Source organism: Crocodylus siamensis, chromosome 14, assembly GCF_052110815.1.
Source record: "Crocodylus siamensis isolate JL-2025a chromosome 14, ASM5211081v1, whole genome shotgun sequence".
Taxonomy (NCBI): Eukaryota; Metazoa; Chordata; order Crocodylia; family Crocodylidae; genus Crocodylus; species Crocodylus siamensis.
Genome location: NC_143408.1, coordinates 25,255,820 through 25,270,134, shown reverse-complemented (window position 1 = coordinate 25,270,134; position 14,315 = coordinate 25,255,820). Strand labels below are relative to the sequence as shown.

At 50.6% G+C, this 14,315-nt stretch overlaps 1 protein-coding gene across 7 annotated transcripts in view; it reads right to left on the bottom strand.

Moving 5' to 3' along the window:
- The window catches only part of DIXDC1 (DIX domain containing 1), a 58,113-nt gene that overhangs the window by 15,542 nt on the left and 28,256 nt on the right, over positions 1-14,315 (bottom strand). For all 7 annotated transcript variants that reach the window (XR_016439098.1, XR_016439099.1, XR_016439100.1 and 4 more), the window contains 4 exons: positions 13,052-13,301; positions 11,488-11,595; positions 4,078-4,190; positions 1,809-1,957 (listed from right to left, as the gene is read on the bottom strand). Coding sequence is in view for 4 of the 7 variants with exons in the window: in XM_090026826.1 (XP_089882952.1) it covers positions 1,809-1,957; positions 4,078-4,190; positions 11,488-11,595; positions 13,052-13,301 (620 nt within the window). In the remaining 3 variants the exon portion in view is untranslated. The remainder of the gene's footprint in view (positions 1-1,808; positions 1,958-4,077; positions 4,191-11,487; positions 11,596-13,051; positions 13,302-14,315) is intronic.

Here is a 14,315-nt window from a genome sequence, read left to right as displayed (position 1 = left end):
CTCCGAATGGAGCATGCAGGGCCCTGGAACTTCAATCAACCCCTTGTGATCTGGAGGCTTTTAAATATTGAGCGAGGGGGAAAATCAATTAATCAAATCCAATTTCCTGGTTAGCAATGTCAGCTGCCTTCTCTGTTCCTTAGGGATGAGGGGGCAGCAATGCCAGCTGCCTGCTCCTGCGATGGGGCGGTGGGGGCCATGCCAGCCTCTCTAATGCTGCCTCCCCCTTCTCGCAGAGGGCACATTATACAACTGGATTTCACCAGTGCATCAAGCATCTATTTTCTTTTGGAGTCCTTTGTGTCTCCTGCCCATTGTCAGCTGGGAGCGCGCCCTCCTGGCTGCCTGCGCTGTTCGCACAATGTGGGCTTTGTTTACCCGCACATAAATATTTACAACTCAACGCCAGCCCGGTTCTCAGCGCAAACAGAAAGGCATCTTCCAGGGAGTGTTCAGGGTCGTTACCATATGGGGCCAGGGGTCTGCTCCCCAAACAGAGCCACACAAACACATGGAGGGAGTCATTGGACTGTGGAGGCACCAGGATGGGGCAGCTAAAGAAAGGTCCCAGCAGACAAATCTGATTGAAATGAGCCCATCCAGAAAGGGCCAAATTGCACAGCCCCGCCTGGCTTACTGAAATGAGATGGATTTGAGCCTTTTTGCTCCCTGATCACCTCTGTGAATCGCTACTGATTTCCTTCCACTCCTTGTCTCTCTGCATTACTTTTGATCACAAATCACAGCAAGGCTGTTCAGTCCTCCAAGGCTACTACCGAAACTGGAGGGCCCTGGCAAGGAGCAGGGATCCCAGCAGTGAATCTCGCTCCTTTTCAGAGCGACGTCCGTGCTTTCCACAGCACTGACATTTTTATGTGTTACCACACCATCATAATACAGCTAAATACCAGCCTGTCCCCAAAAGACAACAATGGGGCTGATAATCAGCTACTAGGCATAGGCTCGGTCAGGATGAGATCCTTGGCTGGGTGCATATAACATACCCTGCCTCTCCCAGTCCATCTGAATCGCTATCACTGGAAAAGCTGGTGGCAAGCCCTGGATGTAGCTCTCTCAGTTACAACACGCAAGCAGCCCCCATGGGAACACGTGCTAGAAATCAATAAGGTGTGTGTTTTTCTGCCTGCCACGCACACATTTCCACGCCCTGCCTCAGCCCCTCCTAGCCCTCACACCTTTCACACCAGCCCTCCATGAACCGCCCCACCGAGAAAAGCCTGAGGAACCTTGTAAATGGCCCTTTCAAAGAGTCAAGTGTCTGCGTGACTTGAGACCCCGGAGACAAGCCCTCCCTGCCCCACCCCAGGAGTCTGGGAAGGGCATGTACTGTTCCCCATCACCTCAGCCAAGGACTCTGCAAAGTGGCAAACTTGTTGGGCCATGAAGAACCAATTAATGAAGGAGAGTGAAAAGAACTCCCTGCCAGTGCTGGAGCAAGAAGGGGGAGCTCTAGAGTAAGAGCACCGTCTTGACTAGCTGAAATGACTGCGCCCTTATCTACTCCGGCACTTCCGTGCACCCCACCACACCACAGGGGACTCACATTACTCAATTTATCCCACAGTGCGTCCCTCGGACAAGTATCCCCCTGCACTTGATAGACAACGCGGTGGGAGTGACTGATCTGCCCAAGACCCCCCACAGGTCTATGGCCGAGCAAAGAATTGAACCGCAGTCTCTGGAGTCCTCCATCAAAAGATTACCCTTCCCCCCTGCCAAGGCTTGCAATGAAACACCAGCATGAAAGGAAACCAGAAGATGGCCTGGCTGAAAGGAAGAGCAAGTACCTGCAGCCCTGAGATCATTTTCTTAGCCTCCTCCATTTCCTTTTCCAAATGCTCTTGTTGCTCGAGCAGCTGCTCCTCCCATGACGTCTCCAGACAGGATCCAGGGTTCCCTGCCTGCCACTCAGGCAGAAATGGAGAGTCTGGCTCTTCTGCAAGACAGAACAGCTGTAAGTTATGCCAGTGAACACTAAAGGAGTCCCAGAAAGAGGGGGGCAGCCTACTGCTGTCTCGCCACGCTCAGACACCAGTGGCAGGAACCAGACTCTCTTCCAGGTGGTGTCAAAGTAGTTGGTGGGAGAGAAGGACCTCCAATCCCTCCCAGCTCAGGGTTCGACACCTCATTCATCCTGCAAAGGATGTCTCTGGATGTGCCCACCTATGATAGACAGTTGGAGAGATTTTCCATCTTTTATAAGCCTTGACAGTGCTCCCAGCGTCAGGACTTTCACGTGAGCTGGAGCGTGTAGGTGCGGGTGTTTATTCAGAGATCAATGTCAGGCCTGACAGAGGGAGTTGAGGGACTGGGGGAGTCTGAGACCTCCTAGTGTAGGAGGAGGTATCTCCTTCAACAAGCCCTCACCATCTGAGCTTAAACCCACCAACGTCAACAGAAAGATCCTCCTGGGCTTTGGGTCAGGCCCTTGGGACCTCCGATGGAGGCTTGTCCATCATTTCAGCACTTCTTGCTATTAAGACACTCGATCTGGTTGCTAAAACCCAGGTTTTCACAGAAATCCCAGAGCCGCACCGGGTTCTGTTCCACACACCGAAACACTCCAGGTGCCGGCAGGGAGAATTCACCACTTTTACCCATACTGCTTCCTCGCGCTCTAGTTGAGAAATGCACACAAGGCAAGTTCATTAGGAGCCTTTCTGGCCTGTTCCTGAATAAGCTAACATGCTCCAGACAGGAGCACCTGTGCTCTGCCCATTTATGCAAGGCCTGGCTCTGGCAGCCTTACCCAGGCTGCATAGTAATATACTCTACAAAACTAATGGGGCTACTTTGGGAGCCAGTCACTGCTCAGCAGAACATTCACAAAACCAGGTCCGTAGTAATGTGCTGTGTGAAACCTTTTCCTACAGAGACATTTCTAGCGAGTCAGTTCATTACACTGCCTGATATATCCATCCATACATCCATTGCTGTGGTATCTAGGCATTGGTCTCCTGCTATGTGCCCTCCAAAACATCCATGCGGGAATGAAAGCACATTCCAGAGAGCCATTAACCTGCATTTCACTGATTACTAAACATCTGACTGCACACCTGATCCCAAAATGCCTCTCCTTGCTTTCCTGATGGTCTTTCATTTGTATTCAGATGCATCCCTGCAGCTCATCCCTGGCCTGGATTTTAAATTAAGGAATCAATGGGATTTTTTTTTTTTTTTTTAACTAGAACATAATAAAAATAAATAAATAAGTAAAACCTTCACAGACGAGATAGCCTATGCGAGCTAATGGCATAGCTCTGGGGGGCTTGAGAATTTAGATTTAGTACCTAAGGAGTGATGCTAAGATGAGGGCTAGCTATCCTTGTAGGCACGCTGCATACCTAATCAAAGATGCAACTGGGTCTATAGCCAGGTGACAAAAACACTCTGCCGTGTGACTGGGGAATGGACTCGCTGCTGTTGAGAACAACAGCGACATGTCACAGGCTGCCAGGTACCGCAGCGTCTCAAACACTTAAGAATACACTGTTTTGGGATAAAGAGCAATGAGGAAGGGGGTTCCTGGCTGGGGCCATAAAGGATTTCCAGTCCTTCAGCCTGGGGGGTGGAGGATGATTGGAAAGAGACCCTGCTATAGCACACCCAGGGAAGGAAAGTAAGTTTTGTTTCATTTCCCACAGGCTGTGAATTAACATCCAACTGAAGTCCCCCCCATAGCAGGCGATTCCTTTTGAGACTGAAATGAAACAAAACCAGGTTTGGGGACACAGGGGCCTGGTGAACACGAGATGATTGATATCAGTAACGACAGGCAATATTCATGCAGCCATTCCATGCCCTGCAAAAGCCACTGGTCATCGCTTGAGGCAGTTTTGTGCTCCAGTAGCACAAATCCAGGCCATCACTAACACAGGCTCAGTTTCTGCCTTGTGTGTATGACAAGTGCAGGTGGATTCAGTATTTCCCTGGGAATTGTGGACTTTGTTGTACAACAGTTTGACGTAAGGATGACGTTATCATTCACTTTGCATGGGAACTAATCCATGCCACTTAACCCGTCAGGAAGGATGAAACAGATCCCCTGTGATTTACCTGTTTTGGTTTCTGTTTCTTCAGCTTGGATAATCACAAAGCCTGCCTTCTCCTCTGCCTGGGTTGCAATGGACTCACTCTTGGAGCTATGGAGAGGACTGGGCGATGTGAGACTGCAGAGAAGAAGAGAAATGGTTATATCTGGTGCCAACGGTGAACATGGCAGGGGAAGAGAGGCAAGCTCATCCCTGTCTGCGATAAGGAGTGAACGTGTGAAAAGTCTGCTCGCGCTGAGCGTCGCCCACATGCCAATGAATTCATTAGCAGGCCAGACGGGGCTTGTAACTTTTCAGGCCAGTCTCCTTGAATGCCAGCAGCTGACAAAAGCGCTGCTGAAGCAATTAGTCTTTTCACTTTTCCTGCAGTGGAAGAGCATGGAAATGAGAGCCATAACCTCTGCAGGATTAACACAGACCCCGAAGTCAGGGAGCTAATTCCAGACAATACTTCAGACTGCAGCTCTGCTCACAAACAGTACGTATTGTCTGTCTTCTCCTTGTGCTGCAAAAGTCATTCGCAGTAACCCAGCTTTCTTTGTCTCTCACCCTTCTTAAAAAGCACAAATCTAGCATGGGGAACACGTTTGAAATCCCAATGGTCAGGCATCTGTGATAACCAGAAACCTGTCTGAACACAGACACAGCAACTCGGGAGCTTCCTTTAAAGCACCTATAAAGTAGCTACATACTTCTAGTGCAACAGTCTCAGCTGATTGTGCGGTCCAACCTCTCCAGCTCTTTTCAGAAATTCTTCCCAAATCCATCACCCAGACAACAGCAAAGGTGTCTGAAGCTCACTGACCCATTTAATGTACCTCCAAAGTCTCCGAGCACTAATCCTCACGAGTGTGAGCAGGAGTTAATTTTTCATTCTCCCCAGGACAGACACAAAAGCGGGACAGAACAAAAAAGGGAAAACAACAGAAGAGATTTACAGAAAGAAAAGGCGCTTCTCCAGCTTGCCTGCCCCATCTTCCCAGCACTGCTGATTAGCTCCCACAGCTGGAAGGCCTCAGCTCAGGGCCATGTGCATCACTAATAAAATCAAAGACTCCCAGAAAGAGAGATGGAAATGACCTGTTAGCAGCTCACATCTAGTCTGCCCCCAAGGGCCACTGCAAGTCTATCCCCATCAGCAATCTGTTTTATGTTATTCAACTAAATAGGCCTCCACTGCAGCAAGAAAAAAAAAATGAGTGTGAGTCACTAAGTGAAGAGAGTAACCATTTTTGACTAGGATGATACAGGCAGCTGCAGCATTTTTTCTGCTTGCACTGTCTGCAGATCTCTTCAAGGGACCCAAGGAACCTGGCTGTGCCCAGAGGTTTACCTTAAGGAAGGCAAATCTCACTGCAGTGCTCCCCATGAGATTACTCTTATATGGGGCTCTTCATTGATAACAAACCGTGGAAGCTGAAGTGAGCTGACGGCAGAAAAACACAGAATATTGCCAAGAGTCCAGTGCACTGAGGGCTGGGGTCCTGACGACACGGGTAATGGGAAGAGGCAAGGGAGGGCATGGAAATCAGAGGCACACAGAGCCAGACTGACTGCCCTAACACACCCAGCAATGCTGCCTTTCTTCAAGGAGCAGTCACTGATGTTCCCTCTGCACATGCTCAGCTGAAGCCCCGAAGCTCCCCAGGCGAGCCACCATCCCTCTGTGGTCACCAGGGATGGATTTGCGGGTTGTTTCTGCCCAGGGGGGAAACACAGGAGGAAGCAGCTGCGGAAAGCAACAGAAGCATCTGTTGCTTCAGAGGATGTCTACCCAGCAAGAAGGAAGCAGAGAGGAACATGGGGCAGCCCTAGGGAGGCAGCATGGGGAAAGGATGGGCATGTGGCAAAGAGCAGGATACAGAACGTGGCACGTTTCTGCCCGGGCTGCTCCTCTCCGAACCTGATCCGCTGCCCAAAGCAAAGCTTTCGGGTATACCCAACACAGCCAAGGCAGCATCTGAGATTCCCCGCAGCATCTGCCGCGGGGTTTTAACAACAGCCATTTGGGTTTCCCTACAGACATTTCCATTCCCATTTCCGGGCAGTTTGGCTGCATCTAAGAGAGTCGGGGCTTTTTGGGTCAGGAATACGTTTCCGTCTCTTGGGTTCAAGTGTCACCTCTCCAGTGACAGCCTAACAAACCACGCTGGGAGCGAGCGAGCCACTGAGACCCACGCGGACTGCTCCTGAAGCAGTGGCACAGGCTAAAGGCCACCCCTTTCCCCGGTGCCACTAACTGGCTGCAGCTGGAGAAATTCCTGCGATTTTTGTCTCAAAGTGGTTAGCGTGGGAAATCGCCACGGACAGACGTGCCTGGATTTGATTTCTGCTCTAAAAGGATACGCCACCATTCACCACTACAGCATCCACAAATCGATCAAGGCAAGGTTTATGCTGCAGAAAACTACTCAGCATTCTTCCTAGCGCCGCGCGGCAGCTTAGCTAAAAACCTTGCCTTGACGAACCCCTGCTTCGGGATCCTGCACACAGCCAGGGCTTAAGGAAACAGCCGCTGTAACGAGCCCCAATCCCTTGACGGTGTTAATAAACTCCCCAGCCCTGCTGTGCCAAACGACAACGGCAACACAATCGCTCACCATTTGACCTGCTTCCCTCCCATGATCCCACTTTAACCTTTCGCCTCACAGAGTCCGTTTCCCAGGACGCCTCCAAATTCTGCGGGTCCTGGCCACAGGCATGCCTCGGTCCCTTCACATGCTTGGAGTCCAGTGCTGAGGGTGCCGGCTCCCGTCAAACTAACGGAGAGATCTCTGCCAGCCGCGCTCCCTCATGTGAGCCCAGAGATTCACAAGAGGAAAGGCTCAGGGGCTCTGCGAGGAGGCACCCGATGCTGAACGGGCAGCCGGCACGCATGCATTCGACTCCGGAGCAAGAGACGGCTGGAGCCCGGGTCTCGGTTTGGCTGGTTTTCCACGCAGGTTGTCCGTCTCCCGCCGCTGCATGTTGCTCTGCTGCCTGCCTCAGCTGCGTTCATCGCCAGAGCCTTGCTCAGGATTGCAAGTTGCGTTTCTCATCCCATTCTCCCAGCACCTGCTGCAGAGACCCGGTGCCAGCCGGGGATGGCTGTTCCCGGGCCCGGCGGCTCTCTGCTCCTCCAGCCTCAGAGCCTCTCCGTCAGCAGTATGCAGCGTTTCCCGGTCCTGCGTGTGGCTTCCTTCCTCGCGGTCTCCAGCTCCCTCTCCCTCCTGCTGTCACACAGGCTGTGCAAGGCAGAGTCTATTCTCCGTGCTGTCTAGCTCAGGGTGGGGGAGGGAAGGCTGGTGGGAAGGGAGGAGATGGGAGGAGGGATGGATGAGGGGCTTTGCAGCCTGGGAATCTGTAGGATTTTGGCAAGTTCTCCGTGAATCATTTCCACTGCTTTTTCTTCTGGGAACGTTCCTTCTTGGAAATATTGAGACAGGGGAAGTGTGCTGGCTCTGTGGGGAAATGAATGCAGCACATGCTGATGGTAGGCAGGGACGCTACCTGGGACAGACTGCAGCAGGACGAGAGGGGAGGGGGTGGTCTTGCCATTACAAAACACATCCCCTTTCCTATTAAATAATGCAAGGTGATCTTTGCAGGCAGCTCTCAGTCACACATGCTGACATTGCTTCCTCTGGACAGAGGAAGCTGGCATCTGGTTTTGCAGTGGTGCTTTCATCCAAGCAGCTAGTGGCACAGCACCTGTAGCAGGAGCACAGCCTGCCCCTGGCTTTGTCTGCGACCGCTTCTGATTTTCCAAATAAGACTTCACCTTATAAACAAACAGGCTGATGGCTCTGCAGTGACAAAGGGACCCTGTCTCCAGCACTACTGCACGAGGCAGGGTGACACCAAGTCCTGGAAAGAGAGCCTGAGACTGAACAAGGCAGCAGGAGCGGCGATGCTCTGCCTCTCTCCGTTACCTTCCACCTGACCATCTCAAAGCACTTCACTAATGCTGATGAGTTCAGGCTCACAACCCCCACCACGAGGCAAGCTGGGATTGCTCTCCCCATCTCACAAATTGTGGGGACTGGAGCGGAGAAGGGTGGCGACTTGCCCAAGATACCACAGGGAATCCACCTCTAGCGAACCCGCCTATAACTTAGCTGCTGTCCAGGCCCTGGAAGAGAACCAGAAATGGGAACAAACAAGCTTCCAGCTCCCTGCTTTCTTAGAAAACAGCCCCGCTTCAAATGCAATGTGCTGGGGGAAGGATGTGGCCAAGGGTTATTCTTGGCACTTCCCACCTCGGCACTAACACCACCGCAGCCTGACACCACCCAGGCAGCACTGCCTGTCCCACACACTTTCGAGAGCGCTCTTCTCATAGCTGACCTCAAAGCAGACCTGAGTTTTCTCTCTCTGAAGACACCAGGCAGAGGCTGGTGTCTTATCACAGGAACAAGCTTCTCCTGATTTCTGATGAGTCCTGCTATGAATAAATCCTTCCTGACTTGGCAACTGCTGCTGCAATTAAACAGCCAACCTCTGTGTCTGCAGTCGCTGTGCTTTTGGCTAGTGGCATCAGATGCCTTCTTCCACAGTACCCTCAGTCTGCTCCCTCCCTGCTCACAGACAACTAGTTCTGTATCCGGCACTGCTGGAGGCTACAGAAAAGCAGCCCTCTGCCTGGCAGACGGGATCTGTTCTCCAGCTGGGTCCTTCCATGCAAAAATCAATAGCATTACCATGTCTGCTCCCTTGCACAGCCTTCAACGCCATGGCTTTGCCCTTTGAAAACATTGACGGAAGCCTGCCCCTCACCCTCCCCTCTCGGCCTGTCCCCGGGGCCTGGCTGCTGATGCATGCCACATGGTATCTGACCATCGTGTTCGTGTGCATGGAGCCATGGTCATGGACAGGGAAAGGTCTGTCCTCCAGGCATTTTGACTGAAATCTAATTATACCTCCCATCCTGTTCCCAGCTTTAATTAAAACATGTTTTAGCTCCAGCTTGATACAATTTCAGATCGTTTCCCATTGAGCTGTCAGCGGCTGTTGCTGCCCCTTGGTCTCCTGGACAAGGAAACACACATGCTGGGTACCCTGCAAATGCTATGAGCGCTCTCCTGCCACTGATCCATAGGCACAGACATGTAGGAAGCAAGGCAGAGGGCAAAGAACCCAAATGAGCCTGGACAGGTCAAAGGTCTTTAATTCAACCAGGGAAAAGTTGGCATTCAGTAACCTATTTGAAGAGCAGGTCTTTTCATGGCACAGATTGCACTAACACCCCTCAATCCTGATGTCAGGCACCTTCAGCTTGTCAGTCCTGGGCCAAAGCACGTCCATCCTGATTCAAAGTGCCCCCGTGCCATTCCAGCCCCGGACTCCCATGCACTTCAGGAAAGGCGCTGCTCTCCTGAACAGCAGCAAAGCCTGCTCTTGTGGCTCTGATCAGCTGCCACACTGCAGCCCCAGCAGGCTGCAGTCCCTGCTGTCCAGCCATGTACCTACAAGCTGATCAGCTGTTGTGCTTCAGTCCTGACCCACTGCACCTCTGCTAGTCTATCCCTGGAAATGAAATTATTTAAAACATTTCAAATGCATGCTTATCACCAAAGCAATGAACTTCATTCAAATACAACCCAATTAACATGACACACATTTTGGTCTTCAGTTGTGTTTCCATAGATTGTCCAGAACATAATTGCTGATCTTACCTAACATAGGAGGTGCTCAGTGACATCGCTTCCTGGCAGCAATATCCCTCACTTTATGCTAGTAGAGCTCCTTGCATGGTGAAGCATCACAAAGCACTTTGCAAAGTATGTACAGAAATCAATTCACTCATTACAAAAATGCAGCCACCGTAGGGCACCTAGCAGCTCTGCAGCAGACATGTAGGACAGCATGGGAACAATAACCTAACTACATCAAACTGCAGAGACAATGGAGGGAGGCAGAATCTCTTCCCAAACTATAATCTGGCCAGGATGCAAAGGATTAACACCTCAGCTCCTGTGAAACGTGCACACGCAGTCAGGACCGTGGCTTTGTTTCACCTACAGAAAGGTTTGGCCAGCAAAGTCCCAAAGACACTTGAGGCCAGCACTACTGGGCTCCCTCTGCATGTCCCTGGATCACAAGGGGATGGAGTCAGTCACAGGTCCACAGCTGCCACTTCATGCTACAGAGGTGCAATGTGGCCTTAACAGTGGCCAGAGAAGACCAAGGGAGAAACCCCTTGTGAGGGGATGTGCTCTGCTGATGGACATCTGTTATAAGAAAAGTCACCACCTCCTCTACCAGGTCTCCACAGCCGCTTGGCATAAGGGGCAGGGAAGGGGCACCTGAAGGTGTTTCAGGGGAATGTCCTGAGCATGACTCAGGCAGGAAAACCAGCATGGAATAGGGCACCGCTGGGGGAAAATCTGAACATACGTGCTCAAGGATACAGCTCTTTGTTTCTAAGCCTTATTGCTGGGCACAGCCTCATGCCCCAGTGCAGATCCAGCTGCATGTGGTCAGCTCTCTCCCACTAGTGGCAAAGTCCTGTTAGGAGGCTCAGCGGAGCATGCATGGCTCAGAGTCATGGGCTATGAATGAGCAGGCCCCTGACAAAGCCAGGTCCTCATCCATAGATTAAGAGCAAGGATCTGAGGTGAGCGTGAGTCAGTTGTGCACATGAAACAGTGAAGTCATTTGTTCTCACTAGTGCTTGTTGCTGAAGCTCCCTGCTCCGACATGTACCCATTGCAGCTTTAGGGTAAATGTGTTCAGACCTCAGCCCAGGGAGCTACACTATTTCCTCCCAAACTCGTTTCCTTCCAGGTTTCCAAGCAGAGAATAGCCCTGCTCAACATCACATACCTTGTGAGTTGTAGCCAGCCTCCAGCCAAATCTGCAAGCTATTTATAGCAGATCATGTGCATTTCTCTGGACTCAACTCTCGCTTTAGATGGCAAAGCCACTTGCTGTAGAGACCACAATGAACTCCGCCTCTACTGATCTCCAGAAGAGTGCTGGGAACTCTTCAGAAAATGATTAAATATTGAACCTGATTGAATCTGAAGGTCCAGGAGGCTTGGGGGTGGGGGATAATTAGATAGCTATAAAGCTAAAGACAATTAAAGGTGATGGATGAGAGTACAATGGCAGTGAACACAGCTGTAGATCCCAGCTCTCTGCAAGGTCTGAATCACAGAATAAAGCATTTATCTGTTACTCATTTCTATTACCACTGGTCCCTTTCCAGGGCATCAGGCTTGCTGGGTTTAGTAGTCAGAGCCCTTTTCTCCTGACTATCTCTTACATAGACAGAAGGCATCAGTGGGTAGAAAACCTGGGAAAAATCCAGGCAGGTGAAATCATCTTTACTCTCAAAATTTGCCAGGGCTACATCTATGAGACAGGCAGAGGTGGTCCCTGCCTGGCACTGGGCTGTGAGGGGGCTTGTCTCTGCCATGAGCATATCTGTTACCTGGAGGAGCGGGACTCGGAGGGCACACTGTGATGTCCCTCGTACTGCTGCACCAGCGCTCGGACACTCCAGTAGGGATTCTCAATTTCTTCATCTACACTGCTGTTTCTGAAGATAAGAAACACAGAATAAATGACAGCCTCAAGGAGAGGTGGGAAAGAGACCCCCCACAACACACATATGCATTTAATTTCTGCTCAGAACCTAACAAGGTGAATTTGGGGGCTTTGGGAGAGCAGAAGGGAAGCTGGTGAAATGAAGGGAAAGAGGCGGTGGCAGCAAATCTGCTGCCTTTCCTAGAAGAGAAGCAATCTAATTCCTACCCTCAAAGCTTGACATGGGATAAGAAAACCCTGCCCATCTGCCTGTGACATGGCAGGGAAGGAAGAAGGTGGCACGTTTTAAACACCTCCAAATAGCGGTGACCGATGATAGCTTTGGTGAGACAGGGAGGGAGCTGGGGAAAGGACAGCTTCAGCTAATAAAGTAAGGGCTGGCTTTCTTAGAGAGAGAGATTTGGCCCAGGGGCCCTTGGAAGAAAAGCTCTAATATTTGATTTTTCAACAAAACCTGTAATTTTCAACCTCGTTTCAGAACTGAGTCTTGGTGACTCCCCAGAGCCAAACTAATGAGGGCAAATGACCTTTAGGAGTACAAATGAAAATCACAATAAACCATCATCTGGCTTCAGTTTAAATGTCATTACTATTTTTATTATTGCTGCCATCATTGTAATCTACATAGCATATTTTGAAGGCTCAGAAGCACTTTCAGAATTACACGCTCCATCCACATATAGATCATTTCCTTTCATTTTCATTAAGGCAACCCCTACAACACAGGAGGCAGAAGCTGATGGACAGCATCCAGCAAGACTGTATGACATCTGTGACAGGAAGCAAAATGCCTGAAAGGCAACAAAAATGTAGGGAGGCAGAATGGACTCAGAGAGGGGAGTTACCACCCTGCCCTGGCATCTTCAGCTAACACCAATGAGCAGGACACTTGTTTTATGTTTCATCCAAAGGGCAATGCCTCCTGGTGCTGTGTTGTGGCACTGTGTTCAATACTGGCCTCAAGGGAAGGAGGCATCACTCTATCCTCGTGGACACTGAGGTGCTTTTCATTGTAAAGTGAGTTACCAAAGGCATGGGTGTTTACTTGCTGTAAAATCCCAAGCAGAAACAAGGCACCTACAGCTTTTGCAGCAAGGTAGCTAGCTGAGCTCCCTACCCCTGCCCTTTTGGGTAGCTCCTCTAGCTCATCTGGCTGCAAAATGACAGTGCAAGCTTCCACATGGCCACTCCAGAGGGACAGTGGGACAGCTCCCGCACTTTGGGTAGTCCAGGCAGAAACACCTTTTCTGGCAGGGAAGACATAGCCAGGGGTGCATGCTGGCTCTGCAGAGCAGATAGGCTCCTTGTGCAGGACTACTGCACAGAGCAGGCTGGCTTCCAGAGGCACACAGGCTTGTTTCGGCCCCTCGTACTCTTCTTATACAGCTGAGTCTCCAATCAAGACTAGCAGTGTGTGCTAATGAGGCTAGGTGAGAACAGCTTATTACCTCTGTCTGTGCCGGAAAACATCACGTCCAGAGCGTGAGACATCCTGGCGAACATCTGCCAGAGCAGCCACTGCCCCTTGGGCCATGGCAGCAGCTGAATGAGGCCTGTGACTGGCTGACGATGCTGACGGGTTCTTCCCCGCCACACCAGACGGGCTCTGATTGACTGCTCTCCCTGAGCCAGGTTTGAAATGAGCCGCTAAGGCCAGGATCAGCCTCATGATGGATTTCAGGTTCCCATCGACGATATCTGCAAAATGCCATCAAACCCAGAGGCCACGTCATTAATAGGGGGCCCAGTGGGTACCAGGCTGACCAACAAGTGTGAGTGTAATTAAACCCAACAGGAGTCCGCCAGTGAAGAGGAGCTGTGCAAATAGGACCAAGTTACCATTCTAATGCTTGGGAATATTAGTTCTGTACAAAGCAGCACAGCTTGAGGAAGGATCAGCGAGTGCCATCTACAGGACAGAAATTAAACAGCTGTGTGCACACTTGAGCCGTCTCATTTTCAAGCAGTCCAGCCTGTTTGTGACACTGCAACAATGATGGAAGCAGCACTGGAAAGGCACAGCCAGCACTGAAGATCACTACTGCACTAGTGATAACTCTCACTAGCCCATGTAGTTCCCCCCTGGCATTTTTAGCAGGTAAGAGGAGGGAGCTGAGCAGTAATGTAGTTCTAGAATAAGAAGAATGCCTAGCACTTTAACGTATTCACGGCACTTTGCAAGTATTAACTAATCAACTCAAATAACCCTTAACTTACGTGTCTTTGCCCAGAGTACAATACAGTCCAAATCTGTCGGTCTTTGGGACTCACTGTAAAGACCATCCTAGGCTATGTTTCACCCTAGGCTAGGATTTTTTTCAAAGTCAACTTGGGTATTTCAATATCCACCCAAAATACTGGAACCTGGATACCAAATGCTGAGCTTTCTGAAGCAGCAGTGAAAATTCAAAGCCACAGCTTTGTGGGGGAAGGGTCTGGATGCCTGAGGGTTGGGTCATTTTTGCTTTAAGGGGCTGAGAAATGGAAATAACCAATCTGTTATGACAAACCAGTATGGTCAGATTGGTACGGACTGGGGGGGAGGGAGGATTGCTTCCTCTGTAGCTGGAGGCATAGCTATCTACCCAGATCTCTTGAGCATATATTGACAACCTTTAATAGAAGCAGGACTCTGATGCACGGAGAAGCCGGTGACTCATTTCAAGTCGCAGGGTGAGTTGGTGCGACTGGAACAGGGGGTTTCTGTGGTCG